The 20,923-nt window shown below is 40.8% G+C and overlaps 1 protein-coding gene across 1 annotated transcript; it reads right to left on the bottom strand.

Annotated features, from left to right (window-relative positions):
• Window positions 1–13,602: 13,602 nt before the first annotated feature.
• On the bottom strand, window positions 13,603–17,518 carry LOC143335282 (kelch-like protein 10). The gene is made up of 5 exons (XM_076754576.1): window positions 17,367–17,518; window positions 16,542–17,025; window positions 14,804–15,400; window positions 14,347–14,495; window positions 13,603–13,975 (listed from the first exon to the last, which is right to left on the bottom strand). The coding sequence occupies exons 1-5, from the start codon at window positions 17,516–17,518 to the stop codon at window positions 13,603–13,605; spliced, it is 1,755 nt and encodes a 584-aa protein (XP_076610691.1).
• Between the last annotated feature and the right edge of the window lie 3,405 nt (window positions 17,519–20,923).

Here is a 20,923-nt window from a genome sequence, read left to right as displayed (position 1 = left end):
AAATTTTGTGCCAGTCAATCCAATAATTGTTAAGACATTTCACTGCAAACCAGCCATGTCAACCTGCTGATGGTGCTCGAGGAAAAGTCAGGGTATCACCCAAATAAGTAAGATTCATCATCTGGGGGCACGAATGTCAATATGTCAGCCAAACTGGCAGGCCATTCCTAGAGCTGCGCCGCTAGCGTGGCTAACAAGTTAATATCTGAGCCCAAGCTGATGTGTAACATGATCACATCAGGTTTCTTTTCTTAGACTTAGACAATTCATGATAAGTACACTGACTGTCATTTGTAAAATCAGTGCACTGACCCCATAAAGAAAGCATTCATGACTGTGATGTTAGCAGCTGCACAGAATCCTTCAGAATGATCTTAACAGCATGTAAATCCTGACCTGGAAGCAACAAGGACTATTTCAAAAGACCCCTCGATGCAGCAGCGTCTTTAGTATTAATTGATCATTAGCATACTGATAAGTCGTCATGTAAAAAATCATGCAGTAATAATGAAATTATTTGTAAAAGTTTAATAATGTTGTTTTTGGCCCCTGTGCTTTCATTACTCAGTAAATGGTTAATTAGTGTTTTGTAAAACATTCATTAAGATGATTTGCCTCCAGTAGAAAAAACTGCAACTGATTATTGTTTCCAATGCTTCTCCCTCCCTCCCTCCCTTGTTTTGCCCCGTGGCGGCTGTGCAGAGGTCAAAATCTCCGAGTGGCTGTTTGTGTGTGTGTGTGTGTGTGTGTGTGTGTGTGACATTTTAATTGCTTGTGTGGGCTCTCATACATGAGCAGGGAGGCTGATGTCAGGGCAATGTCTTTAACCTTGACAACACTGTGACACAATGTGTGTTTGTACTGTATGTGTGAATGTGATTATATTTTTTTTATTAAATAGACTCATTTTTAAATGACTGCATCATGGACTTAGATCTTCAGATGAAAAGGCAATGTCAATATTGACATGAGAGCCATTATGGATACAATACATTAAACTGGACGTGACAAAATTTAATGGTATGCTATTTCAGGGATGTCATGAACATAATGAGATGTTGATCCACCATTTGTAACTGGTGCAAAACAAAGCAAAATGCTTATATTGTGTGGCTTGTAAGCACAAGATTACAAAGAATATAAGACACAGTATAGACAATGAACAGTAAACGTGCATGAAGCACATTGGTTAGAAGGCATGAGTTACTGGCACTATGTGCTCACAATTTGATTAAGGAGAACTTTCAATTTAATTGAGAGTGTGCATGTTTTCTTGAAGTGCAAGTCTGGTTTTAATCAATTAGACTGCATAAAAGAAAAAAGACTGCGGCCATTCCCAGGCATAGTTCATCTTGATTTATTGTAATTTCGTCACACTGAACAGCTTGTTTTACCAGGCGAAATGTGGCAAAGAGTGGACATTTTTCAAATACTGTATGAGAAATAATGATATTTTAGATTAGAATCAGTTGTGGACCCTACATTCTGTGTTTCCTGCCACACATGCTGTTGCTGCACGTTTATATGAGTCTGAACTGTACACATTTGCTTGCTCATAGGTATGTGATTGTATGTGTTATTGCATGCGTATTGCATCAGTGTTATCTTTCGGTTTTAAACTCCTGTTGAACCCAAAGTTAGTCTTTTGGTCTATGTTATTGATGTAAACAAGCTCGTTGGGCACATTGATGATTTGAGCTAAATGCTAATGTCAGTGCGCTGTCATCACAGTGACAATGCTAACATGTTATGTTTAGCAGGTATAATGTTTACAGATTTAACCATCTTAGTGAGTTGACATGCATTAGGTTCAAATCCTATTCTCTTTTGTCAGGTAATTATGTCTAAATCCTACATCCATTAAACACAGTTTACTAACACCACATTACCTTTAGCTCCAGAACAAATCTAGCATGACAAACCATTACATGCGCTCATTGGATTATTAGAGAGGGTCTCCATAACACAGTAACTTAGATCACTATTGGCTACATGGAGGATTCCATTGATTGCGATTGGCTACCATCTGTCAGTACTTTACCTCGTAAGACGAATGACCTTCTATTAAAAGGTGATTGATTTTCTCCTATTGCTATTAAAGATATTGATTTTCTTATATTGCCTTTGGTTCACTAATGATACTAATTTTAACATTCACTGGACCTGAAAAAAGGCTTCCTAGCTATAATAGCTACTGTCAGTGTGTGCGTGTGTGTGTTCCTACAAACATCTATGAAATCCATACAAGCATTATTTTACTTGTGTTGCTTTATGTTACAGTCCATCAGTGTGAACCAGTGTGCCACTGCTCCAGATGGAGCATCACAGTTGGGAGAGGAAATACATTAAAGACATAAGAAATGTTGTGGACACACACTTGTACCTACACAACCAGTACTTGTTGACATCTGCAGCTTAAGAGTTCACTACAGCATCTTGAAATTAGTGGTTGAATTGATGAGTTGCAACTAGCTAGCCTTGAATGTATCTGAATCCAATGTCATTATGTTTGGAACAAAATATTTAGGCTTGCCATTAAATTTCATGAAGACATCCATGTTCCCTAGAGGATGACTTTCGTGATCCTCTGACTTTTCCTCAACTGGCACCTGCAGGTTGACATTTGTGGTTTTGAGTGAAATATCTTAATAACCACCAGATTGACTCCCTTGAATCTGGCTCAGGTATTTAAGTTCTCCTCATGATAAACTGTAAACAAGATGGTGATGTTGAACTTTTCCGTGTCATCATTTTCCATGTCAAATTTTAATGTACCCATTATTTCCAAATACCTGCAAAACTAATGACACTGCCCTCACCCTCAGCTGAACTTTGAGTGTTCTTCTCATTAGCAAATGTTAGCATGCTAACACGCAGAACAAAATGGTGAACACGGTCAACGTTATACCCTGTTGTAAAGTTGCAATCCTTAAAATTTCCATCCTGGTCCACAGGTCCCTGAATTCTTGGGGTAACAATACAAACTGCTGTAGTTTTAATGAAGGCAATAATTGGTCTTTTTCCATCATTCTGTGAACAACCGTGATCTGATGTTAGGCTGCACATAGCATGAGTTTGTGGACAGCAGTAAACAAACAAAATGGGCATTTTGTTTTTAAACTAAAATGGAATCTATATGTATAAGACAGGATGAAGAAAGAGAAAAACTGCAAAATGACAAGCCACATATAGAGAATATTTTATTTATTGCTCTAAAGCATTTAAATATGCTAATTCCTGCTTCCCAAGATGTCTGACCTTCTAGCCTTCAGCGGGTGAAGGGTTTTAAATAGTTCATACACTGTCCCTGTCTAGTTTTCACCTTAAATCATTCATAAAGAAGAAAGAAGGGCTGCAAAGCTCAAACCTACACAGTGAGCACCATAACTAATAAGACAGTTCTATATGTTGGCTCTGTTATAACTAGTATTGTGGACTGAGGAGAGAAGAAAGAAGAAGAAAAAATTTTGCTTTTGAAAATAAAATGACTGATACGGGTAACTTGGGGTAAGAGTCTGTTCAAGACAAATCATTGCTTCATTATTTGTCTTGAAGCAAGCATTCAACATGTCACTATGTAACACAGCACCACCTCCAGCCTTGGTGACCTTCTCGCCCACCTTGTTGTTTTCATTTCCTATGCGAAGAAAGTTACGAGCAAATCAACAAACTTCTCTGTTGTTGGCTACAAGAACCAACCAAAGTTTTATCTACTCCCGCCGCCTTAGGATAAATGGAGTGGATTAACTTTAGTTTTGATGGAAATCTCTTCACGAGGGCTGGAAAACTGTGTTTTGTTTTGTATTTTGTTGGTTAGCCTATTCAACTTGGCGTTAGCATGTTGCTTGGCTATTGCGTCTACTTCCACAGACTGGGAGTGATGTGTACTAATTTTCTAATGTCAAATGACAGTCAAAAGAAAGTGAGTGAACATTAAGCCTCGTTTGAAGCCAAGAAAATAACAAGAGTAGGCTTGATGTAGGTTGTGTAAATGTTTTTGCTTGTTGCTTCACGTGTGTTTATACTGCAGTGCTAGCTAACATTAGCTTTGTTTTTGAGGCCCATTCTCCTCCTCTGCATCCTCGCCAGTATGTGTGTGTGTGTTGCAGCTGTATGTAAATTTACTTGAAAGACATGCTCTGAAGGTTACAACATAGCAATGTGAGAAAAAGAAATGGGCAAACTGCAGGAATTATTTTGCTTGGCAACACTGAATAACTTTGATTAGCATCCAGCAGCTAGCTTGCGCAGACCACACAAAGATCATTACAAAGCTGAAACATCGGTGGCCCATTGGACAGCGAGGCTAATATAAATCAGACTCATGGTTGAATATGTGCAACAGTGAAGTTTTTATTTTAGAGGCAGTGATTGTAGAGATATTCATGGTCGAAGTGCAACTAGTTTTAAGTTAATGGGAATGGCAGAGCTGATGGGAAACATTGTGAGTGCCTGCTTAAGTCTGTGTGATCTGACCAATCAGAGCAGACTGTGCTATTCGAGAGGGTGGCTGTAAGGAGGGTCAGTATGAGAAAAATAATGTGTTTTTTTGAACGTTAAAGTATGTAAACCTATTCTAGTAGACACCTAAAATAAACATATGAACCTGAAAATTAGCATAATATGGCAATATACTGTATAGCTGCATTGGAAATAAGTTTAATGGGAAAAAAATAAATGTTGACTTGTTGATGAATGAATGCTGAATACTTATTTCCCCCACTGTATTCCTCCCTTCATTTGTATGAGTTAGTATCTAACCCCAAAGCAATCTTTGACTGACTAAGATGTTTCTTCACACCTGTAAGATCCCCTGTGGTTAAAAACTGAAAGCTCATCCCACAGTGAAATTGGTTTCAGATGCTCTCAGGTGATTTATCTCATATTTATTCATATCTGATATCACATGCTGAGGTGTGAAGGAGTGGGAAAATGACACGTCCTGAATGATCTGCCCAGTCTGCCATGATGAGAGGGCATGCTTTGAGTACAGTTCAGGGGGATACCTTGGAGTCTTAGCTTTGGTTAAAGATGTTGTATTTCATATCTATATCTAACAAATGAGGATGTCCCAGTGGATCCTGTGCATTCAGTTCTGCAGCTGCTCTTTCATCACAGCTCACTGGAATCTAAAAGTAGTTTGTAGCAAGAGTCACATTGACAACATTTTATCTGTTTAAGTATAAATGAAAATCTTACCACACTGTATATGTCTTTAGTCACTACACTTTGAGTAGACGTATGTGCAGTTAAGGGTTAGGGTTAGTGACCCTTGTCCATCAGGAGCAAAGGAGAAAGTTGGATGAGCTGCAAAATCTGGGGTGGAGGTCTGGGAAGATGGATTTTCTTTAGTGCCTCATTCTAACCAAATCTTAACAATATCAGGTCGAAAATGGTTTTGATTTGTCACAGTGTTAGACAGATGAGAGTCCAGTGCGTGTCCCTGCTTCTCGAAACTTGTGTGAGCATCACTGCACAGAGCCAGGCTGTGTGAGGCTACATTTTCAGTAACATATTGAATCTGTTGCAATTATTCAATGTTATGACTGCAGGTATGCATGCACAGCTGCTTTAACACCGTCAGGCTCTCAGACATGTCTACCTCTGGAAAAAAAAAAAATCAGTATTTTCTAAAAATATGGATATTTATGCGTGATGATATCACAGTATAGTTTTAATAGGGCCTCAGAGGGCAAGTGACTTTCAGTGTCTCTGTGTTTATGTGTGTGTGCAAATGGATGAATATGTACATAAGCTCAGAGTGTAATATCACGCTCCACCAATCTGATAGGGAACATATACAGGGCTTCTTATACACACACACACAGACACACACACACATGAACATCTACTGCATATGCAAACAGCTGCAGTGCAAAGGCTATACGTAGGTGAGTATAGATACTCTCATAACCTCACTCGTACTCACAAACACACAGATTAAATTGCATTTTAAGCAACGTGGTCACTTTCACACAGCAAACACATACTTGGTTAGTGCTATTGGAGCATCGTGCTGCAACTGAATATCTTTAATTACCACAGCAAAAACTGTCATTAGCCAAAATATTTCAGCTGTTAAGTGAAAACTCATACAGGCTGCATAATCAAAACTGCACTGACTGGTGTTATTTCTGCTATATCTAATATACTTCACAATTTAGCCAGAGGATCAGTGTGTTTTTCAGCCGTACGTTGGTAGCCTTTTCCAACTTAAACATTTTACTCACCACAAATAAAGCAAACCCTCTGATTAACAAGTTAAAGATTGTGGCGTGCAGCAAGGAGATACAGCCGAGGAGAGAAAGAGCGGACAGAAGATGAGAGGAGGAGAGAAGACAGACAGAGAAAGAGGCAGAGATAATGAGACAGAGATGGAGAAAAGATGGTGGAAGCCAGAGAGGCAGTGAGGAGGAAAGAAGTGTCAGGAGGCACTGAAGAAACTCAACCTGAGCTCTAAATGGCTCCTTAACAAGAGGCTGAGACAGCAAAATGAAATTATACACATACACTCACAGAGTCACATTCACATGGACACATCCACAGGATACCAAGCTCTCATGCCTTATTGTAGCCTATGCATGTGGACAAATATGCAAATTCACTTATGTGTGATACATATTTGTCACACTCTTGTTTATATTGCATGGTGTATAGTGCTTGTGCTCACATTGGCCTCACGGATTAATTTGATGGCTGCAAACATGTTGCATGCAATTAGGAACATCCCTACCTTAGTATGGCAGTCACACATTTGCATTTAACACACTCGCAAACACACACATTTTATTGTATCTATGGTCAAAAGGAGTTAATATGCATTACACACACACGCGCGCACACACACACACACACACACACACACACACACACACACACATATAACCCCCCCAAACACGCATTTAGCTTCACACACAGTGATAGGTCTTTTAAAGGGGTGTTTCACACCTCATCGCATTTCAATTAGTAGGTAAGACAGACACACACTCACACACACACACACACACACACACACACACACACACATATGCACACACACAGAGCTTGACAGTCTGTCCGTTGGGTGAAGAAGATTCATTTGGATTCTCATCTCTTCTCCTACCACTTCCCTTCTGTATGTGCCCTTTCTTTTCACTCTCCCTCTTTCTCTACTTATCTCCCCTCTGTATGTTCACTTTGCTCTCTCTCTCTCTCAGTCTTTCTCTCCATATCACTGTGAGTGACAGTGGTTTGACCTCCTGGGTTGTCAGGGGAGGCTGTTGCACAGACGGACTGAATAGAGGAGTCTTTCCCTGGGCACCAGTCTGCTGAGGGCTGGAGGAAGACGAAATGCTGCAGCCACCTCTCCAGGCACACAGTGAACATACAGCACAAACACCACAGCGAGTGCAGCTTTGCAAGATCATTTGTCACTAGAGTTGCATAATATTGACTCGTTATGAAAGGATAATTTGGTTATTTTGGTTTGGAGTCTTTTCTTTCCTAGATTGGACCATCATTTTCGTCAGGAGCAAAGCAAGTGAAGTCGAGTCATTTTTATTTATATCGGCCAAAAGTCTCAGGGGCTTCACAGGTCAACTCATTTCATGGCCACATGACAAGAGTCGGTGGAGTTTGTTTTTAGTACGGCATGGAAATAAATGCTCAGTCTCAGCAGGCATAAATCACACAATGATGTTTTCACATCATTAAAGCCAATTTTCTTGCAAAAACATTTCATGATTCCAGCTTCTCAAAAGTGAAGATTTGCTACTTTTCCTTTGAATTATTTTAAGTTTGGGCTCTTGGTTGGATGGAGCGTGCTTTGTGAAGGTGTCCCTCTGAGCTCTGCATAATTGTGATGGTTTTCCTCTCTATTTTCTGAATTTTTACTAACCAAACAATTGATCAATCAGGACAATAAGCAGCAGGCGAATCCATAAGAAAAGCAATCATTAGTTGCCTTACTGTGCAGGACAGTACAATCCTGCTATTATATAATTACATGAGTAGTAATTATCTAAAAACATCATATATAATAGGATAACAGTCACAGGGGACATATTTCTGCATTGAGTACTTTTACTTTTAATACTTTAAGTACATTTTCTTGCTTATACTTACACAGTTTGACTTAAATAACATTTTCAATGCAGGACTTTAACTTTTACAGTATTTTTACAGAGTGGGAAAATCTGAATACTTCCTCCACATCGATGATATTATTCTGAAAATGATGGTAAAAACTATGGAAATAGGCCTCATAGAAATGGGGTGGGGGGGGGGGGGGGGGGGGGGGGTGTTATTCTCCAATGTGATTGTTGGATGGTGAACAGGACAGTGACTGTGAACGAAAGCAGAGCAGCGTTGTCAGTCTGATGTCACATGACTGACACACAGGTAAGAGGAAACAGACAGAGGTCATACAGAGGTCAAGGGTGTAAGCGCTGTCGTGTGTGTGTGTGTGTGTGTGTGTGTGTCTGTGAGGGAGAGAGAAAGAGAGAGAGAGAGAGAAAGACAGAAAGAGAAGGAGGCAGTGGATAGATTGAGTATAAATTGAATCCTTTCCAATTGGGAAACTATTGTCTGTTCATCCCCTCTAAAACACACACAAACACCTGCCTCACACACACTATGAGGGTGAGACAGGTGTTGAGCCTGACAGTGGAAATCAATTCTTTCCACTCAATACACACACACACCACTAACTCTCTCTTTCTCTCTTCCGCTATGTCCTCCCTCCCTTATCTTTAAGCCACCATCCTCCTCTCATCCTCCTCTTCTCTCTTTCTTCATCCTCCAGATTCTTCTCGCCAGACTTCCTCTGATCTATTTTTTTCTCTTCTGATGCGACCGACAGTGTGTCACAGCTCTCGCAGGATGCCGATTGGTACACTTGAGGTTGTAAAATGTTACTTATTTATTTATTTTTTGCCTCAGCGCGTTACAGCAAAACCGAATGTCAAATTCCTCAAAAATGTATGTTGCCCTAAATCTTCGCATTTGCAGGATTTCCAGTGAGATGCATCATGTGAAACTCTGCTCTGTTGCTTCTCACACCCACACAGATTTATTGTTTATTTTTTTTTCTGTGAGAGAGAGAAAGAAAAAAAAAACACCATTTATGGGTGATAATGTTTTTTCCTGTAATCCCTCTCTTTCTCTAATGTGTCTTTTATTGCACCAGTACAGAACAAAGCCCTCAGGTGCTGCACACACTCCCGCTTTCTACCTCATACACACATTGTACATAGTGGAACATAGCATAGTACAGTATGTAGTGGCTTAATATTAACACATCACACAGTACGTAGTACACACACACTCTCAAACACACATCTACTCACTTGCACGGGCATAAATACACACACGGGCTCCACGCTGTTAATGTCATGATCTAACTGTGTCACGAAGCACTAATTCTGTGTCGTTTGTCAGTTTGCTGACAGTTGCTCACACAGAACAATAACTGTGTGTTTTTCACTAGTTTTATGAGCGAGGAGCTGTATTTTAGCCCTCGGCTACATAGCATGCAGACAGACGAAGGAGAAGCAGAGACAGAAAGTGGAGGAGACAGTGAAACCAGACATTGCAAATAAGGGAGGATGAAATGGCTCTGCGTATGTGTGTGTGCGTATGTGTGTGTGCGTGTGTGTGTGTGTGTGTACCCTGTTGCCAGTGCTATTAAAGTTGTATTGCACAGAGCTTTTAGGACATCGACCATCAGCCAAGCAACTTTAGCTAATAATTTTTTAAAAACCTCTGTGCTTTGTGCATGTCAGGGCTCCTCCCCAACGTGTGTGTGGGCGGTGTAACAGTTGGGATTGTCAGCCTCTATTTGTATAAGACCTTTCGTCATATTTCCAGGGGACACGAGCATGCATAGGCTATATGAGCCCCTTTTCAGACATGCACAGCAGTCTGAAATGCTTTGAAAATTTGCAGCATCGTGTTTGAAAACATTTTTATCTGAAAGTTGTTCTGGTAATCTGCCCACTTAGGACTAAGTAAGATTTTATAACTTCTGCTCCACAAGTTGTCAAATTGCCAATAAAAGCATGCACAAGACTACAGCATAGTACCCCTCTTAATGTTAGATTACTCTGCACCTCAGGATGAGTTACATGCAGGAGACTCGAGCCTTCACCAAGTATTTGAGCCCAGACCATAGTTCAGTCAGAGACACTCACAGAATTGACTGTTTATAGCTTTAACAGTTAGTTTTAGCAAAAAAAAAAAGGCTTTGTTTTGTGAGGGAGTTCCCAAAGTAACCAAGCAGCAATGAGCATTCAGCTGGGAGAGCTGATTCCCCATTAATGAACCTACAAACCCAGTAAAAGGCCTTGGCAGGAGCAAATCAGCAGAGTAATACTGAGTGCTCTGCCTGAACTAACGCTATGCTTTATTAAAGGCATGCACGAGATAACAACGCTCACATCGCCCTTGCGTTACTAGTAATTGTGTTCACATTGGACGATTCTGCACGATTTACATCTTATATCAACATTCAGTGCCAGTGTGGGAAGTGTAGTGTTCCTTTTTCATGTAACAAAGAATTAATAAGGGTGTGGAGGATGGATGCCACACATCCAGCTCTCATGCTGGGGAGATATGCCATCAATGTCTGCCCTCTTCTTTGCATTCCTCTTTCCATACTGCCATGTGCAGAATGCAGAAAGTGAGAGTTTTAAAAACATTGTTACTCTACGTAATCACAGGCTTTTGCAGGATCATCCAATATTGATGTTCTTGCCCACAAAAGGGTTGTTCCAGCTCAGCCCATTTTACACAATTTTTTTTTTTTTGGAGGTCAGGACGGGTCACTGGCATGTAATATGTCCAACATTCATGCAGGAGACTGGAGCGTGGATCCTGTCACAGACCTGCAAATAACATCACCCCTTCTATTTACTGCAACCATGATCTTTCCCTAACCTTGATATTGTAGTAACCAAGAATTTTAAAGAATGGTGGTGTTGAAAGTAATCCAGGGTTTTGCAGGATCCTGCAATATGAACGTTGCCTGGTGATAGCCTTGTTCACATTCACATAATATTTTCGCATATGTGAAACAATCAGATGCTAGTGAGGTTATAACTTTGAAGTGGGAGATCAGAGTCTGAGAGCCACAAGAGTTATATTTCTTTAGGAAAAATGTCAGAATCAAAAAAGTGCCCTCTCGCTGGCCAAAGATGAGATAACAACTAATTTGCCTCATGTCTCATATGTAACATCCTATTTTGCCAACCCCACATGCCAGAGGCCAAATATTATTAGAGCACAGTCCATATTTGAGAAACAACATTACCACATAATGTAATATAATCGTCACTGCTTTCTTTTCCTTTGTCCACTATTTTCCTTTATGTGCTTTGACACAAATGTCTTTACAAATGTAATGCCAAAAAAAAAAAAAAAGCCAACTGAGATTGACTGACTGTGATTGAGTTTTTGTGAAAAGCCAAAAAAAAAGAGAGATTTCTTTAACGGAGAGATAAACCACGAAATGTTAGAGTTTCTGTGTCTGAAGGTGCAGCGGGGAGGCACACCAACACACCACCAACACACACAAAGATATTAAACTGAAGAAATGAAGGACAAGGTGCTGGGAGGAAGGAGGAGAGGAGTCCACAATGGACAGAGACACAAAAAGAGTGAGAGTCAATCTGTTGATATGTGTTGAGTTTAATATTTTATACTATCTCTCTGTTCCTAGAGAAAGACAATGGAGCATTAAACCTGATAAACATTTACAGTCTGAGCCTCCCCCATCCCTCTGCTTCGCCCCAGAGGTGTGTCAGGGTGGATACTGCCAAGTCATGACCACATGCTTCATGTGTTGAGATGGTTTTAGTGACAAAGGCAGTACTGACCATAAATGCTAGGCTCAAGAATACATTCGCAAAGCCTGAAAATCAATCATTTGAAACTTAAAAATATGATCAACAATGCAGCACCTTAGAGCAGCCGAAGAACACGTGTAATACTGTGGTTTTCTGGAACAAATGCATAAATGAGTGACTCCCCTCTTTCACGCTGTCTCTTCAAACTTTAAAGAGGGTTTCAGAGGGCAGAAATCTGAGCGAAATAAAGAGCCCAGTCATGCTTTAAGTGGATGAAGAGGAAAGTTGTTTATTTTTCCATCCTCTGATATAAAACTGTCCAATAAGCACACATTCATACTATATATTCCCCTGCAGATGTACCCGAACAGACAGACCAGTCACTGCCTCAAGGTGACTCTGCCCAAAAATGAGCAACCAATGCTTTGTCTGTGCGATGAAGAGAAAGACAGAAAGAGAGGAGGGAAAGAGAGGAAGAGAGAGATTAAGAGAGAGGGAGAGAGGGGGGTGGGGGGGTGCGGCAAAACAGAGAAGGACAGACTGAAGTCATTCAAGCTTTTCTTCCCCCTGAATAATCCCAGTTTTGTCCAAATTTAGTTGGAGGAGATTGTGGAACATCCAGTCCTTGACATCAGCCAGAAAGTCATGCAACAGCACCAACTTGTACTCTGACTGAATCTCCCTGTCATCCCCCCCCCGTCTGCCTCCATCACTCTTTTCTTTTCCTCCACTGCCCTTTCTTTCACTCCTCCACTCTGATTTTTTTTTATCTCTCTGTCAGTCAGTGATGTAATCTTATGTGCATGTGTCAGTGTGTGAGTCGGGTCTGTCTGGTAGGGGGTCAAATGGGTCTATTAGTACTACAGTAAACACTACTGAGAGAGCTGTACACCCAGCTGATTTTACATATTCCATATTAGACAAAACACAAATTTTGTTTCTGATTACACTAAAGAAATTGTATGTATTCATGTTTTTAGAAAATGTTTTTTGAGATTATAAAATCATGTGGGTGAAGAACAGTATTATTTAATATATAAGTTCATCAGTGTCTAGAAAACAAGACCAATTTACTGCCGTTCACAGATACAGCTTTACCTTTGTGCACTACTCCATTATTTATGTCAATATAAATACAGTATCCATTACATCAACTTATCTTGTGTGATATTACATACATTTTTATTGTGCTTATATATTTTATTGTGCTATATATTTTTTTTTTACTGTGTCAATAGTACAAAGACCCTGTATTTTATTATTCATCTTATTCATGTGCAATTCAAAATCATCGTGAAGATGACCCATTCTTCACAAGGAAATATTTTTTCTACTCTTCTCTATATAACACAGGCTCTACATTTGATTTTATTGCGTATCACTTTAATCGTCTATTTGTTCCTTTTTCTGTCTCTCCTTTTAATCCTTGCTCTTGTAACAAGTACATTTCCCCATTGTGTGATCAACAAAGTCTTATTTTGATCATCTCATTTAAAGATGTTGTTGTATTTGGAGATGGCAGCTACAGTATGTCGTTGTGTAGTAACAGTAATAATGACAAACTGTTGGTAAGTCACAGCTGACAATTAAAGCTGAAGATTTCATGTGTTGATCCTGCAGTCTGTCTCTCCTTTGGATGCAGAGGTAAAAGTATTTAATGTTAGCTAAAGTTAGCTAAGGTTAAAATTTCTCTGAAGGAGCTCTCAGTCTGATGCTCAGTTTTATTTCAAGTCTTGCCCGGGGTGGATGGTGGTACAGAGCAGTGCTGCACTACAAGTGTTCAGGAGCTTTGGATGGAGTTTTGAGATGCCACCGACCTGTCCTCCAAATGTAAGAACTGCAGCAGGTGAGGAGGGACCACATAGCTGGCCATGTTGGGAAGCCTGGACACCAGGCAGCAGCACAGAGCACTGCGGGAAATGTTCATGTCACGGGCCTCCTTCCACTCATCAGTTGCTGCATTGTAGTACTCGACGTTGGAGGTGACGCCGAAGCCATTGAAGCCCCCGACAGCAAAGAGCTGGTTCTCAAACACTTCGATGCCAAAGTTGCTGCGGGTGGTCAACATGGAGGACACTGTGCGCCACCTGTTGGTGCGGGGGTTGTAGGCCTCAGCACTGCGCAGACGGTTGTTGCCGTCAAAGCCACCAACCAATGAGAGGAAAAGTAAAATAAAGGGTTGAGTGTTTAAAAGGACATAGAACCAGATTCTCATCACCCTGTTCCCAACAATTCTGACTTACCATGAAATTTGGCGCAGATTTTCATTTTTGTATGTCTGAAAATGAATTGTAATGACTTTGGCAAATCTTGGCATGCTAACATGCTAAACTAAGATGGCGGACATGGCACACATTACAGGCTACCTGCTGAGCATCAGCATGTTGGCGTCGGCATTATGAGCATGTAAACATGCTGATGTTAGCATTTAGCTCGACCAGTTTAAAACAACTGCTTGCCAAATCTCTTCACCTCACACACTTAATGTGCTTTGTGAACGTCAGCAGTGTTTCATGTACTTACTGCATAGACACGATCATCATATGCAACAATGCCAATTCCACTGCGGTGGCTGTGCATGGGGGTGATCATTGTCCACTGGTTGGTCTCTGGGTTGTAATATTCACATGTGTTCAGGAAGTTGTGTCCATTGAAACCACCACAAATGTAAATCTGGGGAGAACAGGAGTCATTAAGTGATTTAGCACTTTCTTTCTTGGTTTCAAGAAAACATTATTTATATTTATATTTTGACAACCAGTGCCATACATGCTTTATAATGAAGAGTTGCTGCATGAATGTTCAACATATTAACTTTTCTGCTTAAACAGCCTCCCACAAATGAACTACAGGACTATATAATACAGCAACATACATCTCTTAACACTTTCATGCACAGAACATCATAGATTCTTAGATGTGGGTTTATTACGCTCATTTCAAAAACTAATTAGATGTTTATCTAACAGTGCTACTCTCACCTTGTTGTGGAGCGTTGTGCAGTTGGCGTCACTCCTCACCTCATGCATGGGTGCAATTTGAGTCCACTGGTTGGTCTCGGGCCTGTAGCGCTCTGCAGAGCTGATTCGAACAAGCCCAGTATGACCTCCCATTGCGTAGATGCACCCATTAAGCACAGTGACGCTCACATAGCAGCGGCGGTAATACATGGGCGCTGCCTCATGCCAGGTGTGTGTGGTCAGGTCAAATCGGTGCACACTGTTGAAATACTCCACACTGTCAAAGCCACCGATACAGTAGATGTTCCCATAGAGGCAGGCAGTGCCGTGATAGGCACGGACACCCGGACCAGGGTTTACAGTGACCCAGTGGCCAGCGCGGATATTGTAGGCCTCAATGCAGTTAATTGGTGCGCCGCTGCTCCAGCCTCCAATGGCCAACAGGATGTGACTGGGCAGGCGAGGACGAGCCTGTGGGTTACGGAAATCGACGATGTTTGCGCTGAGGAGATGTATGCCTTCTGAGATGATGCGCAGGCACTGATTATCGGTCCTCACCAGCTCATTGGACATCACGTTCTGTGTGATGTACTCTTCACTTGTCAAGGCCAGCCGGACCTACACAGAGACGTTTTTGAATTGGACGTAATGGACTGTGGTTTAACTGAGGCTGATTTAAGTTCACAAATGTATCCTGTCAACCTAAATTTCATATTTAAAGGATAAGACCGGTGATTTTCTATATCTTCATTATTATCCATTATTATTATCCATTATAAGACTGTAATCTTGCAATGCTTTCTGACTTTCCCAGCCTGACTGCAGCACCAAGTCCATTTGTTCTCACTGAAGACATAAATCTTTAAAGAACAGACCACAAGCATATACCTTAACTTTTTCTAAAAGGCTAAATAATTTCCTAAAACAGCAGAGCACTGTCGTTTCGAACAAACATTACAAAAACAGGAGCAAACAGTGCATTTGTTTGGAACTATTTTCAGCTCGAGAGCGTTAACAGTAGCTGGATGGTGTTTGTGGGATTGACTGGAAATACTAAACTGGCAGAATTTATGCTAATGAAGGAGCAGTGTGGCTCATTTATGTGTTTTTAATAATTTTGCACAACAATGGAGGTCTGTGAGAAGTAAGAGGGATAAAATATATCAGGCTTTGGATGAACAGACAATACTTGACAGCAGGATTAATTTAGTGTTGGTTTTGGTCTCTTTATGGGATCTGTTGACAACATGGAGCCTTCCTTTCAGGATGTACATATGTGTTGTTTTAACATTTGAAATGATGGGAACGATGCTTATTGGCTGCTCTGGAACACAATTTAGTGTGTTTTGCTCTCAGTCTTGGGTTAGTCTTAAACCCAGTCTCAGCCTCCCAAACTTTCACTTTCACTCTGAATCTATTTAGTGTGATTCAAGCGAATTTGGTGTTTTTGTTTAATTTGTCTCAGCTGGTGTGAAAGGGAGCTCTGGTGTGAATTAAACAACTGTGGACTCCAGTGTGTTTTGCTTGTGGTGTGAAAGCTTTGTTATTGTAGCTATGTGATTTTAGCATACATTCAAAAGCTCAACTGTGATTATGCTGATAGTCTCCTGATCCATATATATATATATATATATATAGCCTATATTTATGTAACAATCATTTGGTAACCATGGTAACAACGTGCTCATCAGCACATATGCAGGATAACACAGCATGTTGAAGAGGTTAATCTAAACTCAATGCAGTGGCGTTATTGTACCTTAGATAAGAGTGCAGCCAAGTGTGTTTTCCGTTCCTCTGGTTCGTGGGCGATCCAGCGAAGGACGGCCTTGTACACAGTGCTCTCCTGTGTCACACTGAGGTCGTCTCTGTCCAGGATGTCAGTGAGTTGCTGCACGGAGAGCTGCTGAAACTCCTCACAGGCAGCAACCTCCACGAAGTGATCAATGATGTAGCGGTAGGCCTTGCGCTGCAGTCGGGAGGAGAAGCAGATGTTGGTGAGGCGCCAGATGCCGATGCAGTTGTGTGGGCTGAGCCGCTCCTCCAGGAAGTGGCAGCAGGCTCGCACAATGCCCATTACGTTGAACTGATCGGCCGCCAGTAGCAGCTCTTCTGCGTTGTCGTCCGTCACAGAAACAATGCCGGTGTACGCAAACTCAATGATGAGCTGCATGGGGGCAGGAGACACGCCCGGGATGTCAAAGACCTTCTGGTCTGGGGGTGACCAGCGACGGAAGAGAGCTCTGTGGGTCAGGATGAAGACACAACAGAGGATTGAAAAGAAACAGAATTCAGTGTTTTCTTTCTCTTCTTCACACTGATAACAATAAAAACCTCTTGTAGTCTGCAGTAGTATTGAACCCAATGCACTAAATGGCAGCATAAACCTTTTGAATTGGAAACTATACTGAGTGTGTGCAAACAGACACAAAACCTGGTAAAACTTTTAAATTATCCTTGAAAATATGTTCTGTACGTTCTCCATCAGGTCTTTAATATCCTCTCTTCTATGTCGTACTTGTTTTATCTCATTTGAGGGATAGACATTGATCAGCTCCTCCCTGATATCAGATATCCAACTCACCGGAAGTATGGGCTGCATTTACAGAGGATGAGCTTGTGGATTTTAAATTCGACACCCTGGACTTTGATGACAGCGTCACACAAGTATCCCTCCAGACGGAAATCATTGTACACTGAGTCTGACATGTATGAAGATGTGCCCTGGTCACTCATCTTGAGTTCCTTCAGTGGAGGAACTCACTTTCCTGTCTGTTAGTTAGCCTGAAGAGTCTCAGCAGGTTTATGTAGTGAGGAGAGGATGAGAACACACCTGTAAACAATTTACATGACACCGTGAACTTCTACATTATCTCTGTTATAATTTTGTTTTTATGTAATTTACGTATTTATGTATGTGGATGATGTTTTATCAAAGTGGCTGGAAAATAAATGCGGCTACATTTTGTGGATAATGTTGCCCATAAATGTATAAGAGGTCAGATGTATGTGGTGGATATTAGCAGAAGCTATTTCATATAATTACCGATATTTTCTCCTGTCCACACCTGTAGAGCCTCACCAGTGAAATGATCCTCTCCCTTTCAAACAGTAACTTGACAATAAAAATAATAATAGAATAGAAATAAGTAACTTAGTAACAAGTCTGTTAATTGTTTTTGTTCAAACTTTCAGAGAGCTGCTAACTGAACTGAAGTTGAACCAAAATAAACGTGTTTCTCACATTCTTCCACACTCCTTTGGAACTTTGTGGAGGCAGAATTTATGGCTGAGCTGCTGTTTTGGAAGACATCAGATTTTACAGGTTTGCCAACTGAAGTGGCCACTGAGTGCATATAGTGTATGTAACAATATATGCAGATTAGTTTTGGACCAACCATGTGTGTCCACTGGTGGAAATAGCGGTCTACTGAAGTGTTGTTGCTTTGCTGATACATATGGAAGCGGAACTTTTCTTTCACAAGAGTAAAAAGACTAAAAATAAGCAACGGGGGCGTAGAAGAAGCAGAATGCCACAACTGGTCTTTGATAGAAAATCATGTATAAACACACATGAACAATCAGCTTTGATCCTTTCCTTTCACATTAACAGCACTTACCCTCACACAACTACACACACACACTCTCTCAAACACGTGCACATGCAAAGAGAAACAATGTGCACACACGTATGTGCATCAAGACTGTGCATGCATCCCTACAGGAAGTCATTCATGTACACTTACACGTTGTCAAACACACAAAAAATCTGCACTCACTCCCTGGTATTAAACTGCTGCCTTCCTCAAGGGCAAACACAGCAGGTAGCCTGAGATCTAATTAGCTAGTTAGCCTTTGGTTGACTGAGTAAGGACCCCATCCAAGAGAAATCTGAGCTCAGTTCACGACATTTTGCTGTGATAAAGAGGAAATGTGTGCGGCAGTGAACAGTGGGAGAGAGCATTGTGGTGATGAATGGCTGCTAAATACAGCGGCTTCTGATTAAACAGTATCTGAGGAGGTGCTCGTGAAAACAAAGAGGCAATGGAGAAGAATGACCGTAATCACACAGATTTCATTAAACTACTTGAACTTATTTACCGGGGTCGTTGTGCCTGTTTTCAGATCACTGGCCCACTAATCTGTCTTGAAGGCAAAACAACTCAGGAGTGAGATGTCAAAACATTCAGACGCCCAAGCTGAGCTGAATATTTAAAAGGTTGAATAAGTTTTCACAAGCCCAAAAGCAAAAAGCTGGAGCTATAAATAATCAAATGGGGCTAATAGAATTGTTCATCACTATCAGTGTCAGGCTCACGTCAAGCTATTGATATTGTTATTTCGCCTCATGATACCGCTACCTGTTGGATGCCTGAGGTTAGCTGCTGCTCGTTTCTTATCTGTTAATATTACATTAGAGACGTCAAATACAGGTCAGGTCATTTTTAGAAACGCTGAGGTCGAGCAAGCCCCTGCACCTGCAGATAAGCTGTAATGGTTTCAATATGTTTAATTAATTTGGCTTGCTTAGTCCCCTTACTTTCCTGAAATGATAGACTAAAATATGTTTTCTAAGAGCTTTCTCCCGTCTTCAAGGTTTCAAGGTTCCCAAATGATGAATCCTACTGATTTTGGAGCTCCTCTGACATTTGCTCCAGCACCGTCAACAGGTTGGCATTTGTGATTTGGGGTGAAACGTCTAAGCAACTGATGAAATGTGTAATCTGATCATTTGTCTGCATCTTCCAGGACTGCTACATGTGTGATAATGCCTTAAAAAACAAAAACATGACTTCATTCAGAAGTGCCATCTTAGCAGATCGTTCCAGACGTCATATTCGCCGAGATCATCTTTCGTTTTGCGCCTGCACTACCTGTCTTCAAACTCGGCATCAGCCAGGAAAAATTGTTGCCATAAATTTTACTCATTGCAATAAAATGGAAATAGAGTCATATTTCTCATTCGCGCCTCTCTCTTTCTCACTCTGGAGAATGTTTTCCTGCGTGAGGTTAAGCAAGCATATCCATGATTAACTGGAAATTTGACTAAACAATCCTCTGAGCGTCTCTCAGTCATTATGCCTCACTATGACAGAGTGTTGATACGCAGAGATTTTAACATTCATGAGGGAGGAACAAAGAAACTGGAGCCACAAAGTGTGAGAAGAGCAGAGATATGACTGGACACTAATGAAGATGTATGTTGCCAATACACATCACTCAGCGTGTGTGTGTATGTGTGTCTACTTTGGGAGAATGGACTTCATTGGGATCTAAATTGCCTCTAAAATAGCTTGATAAATGCAAGTAGGAAAAAAAATAAATTACACTTGTCAGTTTCAATTTATTCAAACAGTAAAACCTCTATTGCTCTATCATCCATGTCATGTCTGTGGATCTATGTGCCATTACCACATCCCCCGATTCATAACTTATCCCTCGCCGACCTGTTCCTTTAAAACCTTGCCATAGTTTTAAAGAGTGTTTAACTGAAATACATCCAAGACCTCTGACCTTTGTTCAAATGCACAGCCTGCAGAAGGACTTGACTCTTAGGCTGTCTGTCTGCAGCAAAGTCAGCCCTATTGCTGTATTTATATTATATTTGATATACTGATGCCAAATCAGACACCACAGGAACAGAAAGTGAATACAAAAATCAAGTTTCTACTCAAATTTGGGGCAAAAGAAAATGTGAATTTATGTACATTTCCATCCACTGCTATTATATGAATATTAGGAGTTAGGTGGCGCTAATTCCATTGAAAACATTGCTCGGGGAAGAGTACTAAAAGGGCACCAGTCAAACCTCAGACGAATGAAACTGATGGAGAAATGTGACAGACATATTGTATTTGTGTTTGTTTCATGTAGCCTCCTCATACAGATGACTGGCTTGCATGTCAAACTGTGTGAGATGGGTCTAATAAATTGTCTTGTCCTAAATTTTTGACACCGTCAGAATTTTGAATCAATCACTAAGCTCTAAACTGTCTGTCTGTGGACTCAGTGTCACTTTTTTACTGATGTTTTTCATTGGCTTCTATGGAAGCGATGTCACTTGAGTCAGCATTAGTTGGAACTGAAGATTGGAATAAAACAAAATAAACATCTGGGGATGATCTCTGCTTGAGGTCAGCA

The sequence above is a fragment of the Chaetodon auriga genome, chromosome 17 (assembly GCF_051107435.1).
Source record: "Chaetodon auriga isolate fChaAug3 chromosome 17, fChaAug3.hap1, whole genome shotgun sequence".
Classification (NCBI taxonomy): domain Eukaryota; kingdom Metazoa; phylum Chordata; class Actinopteri; order Chaetodontiformes; family Chaetodontidae; genus Chaetodon; species Chaetodon auriga.
Note: the sequence above shows the minus strand (reverse complement) of the source record. Positions and strands in the feature narration are given on the sequence as shown.

Coding starts and splice junctions, on each gene's coding strand:
- LOC143335282 (XM_076754576.1), bottom strand. CDS start 17,518: ATGAGTGACCAGGGCACATCTTCATACATGTCAGACTCAGTGTACAAT. Junction 17,026..17,366: donor AAATGCAGCCCATACTTCCG/GTGAGTTGGATA, acceptor CCTGACCCACAG/AGCTCTCTTCCGTCGCTGGT. Junction 15,401..16,541: donor TGGCTGCACTCTTATCTAAG/GTACAATAACGC, acceptor GTCTCTGTGTAG/GTCCGGCTGGCCTTGACAAG.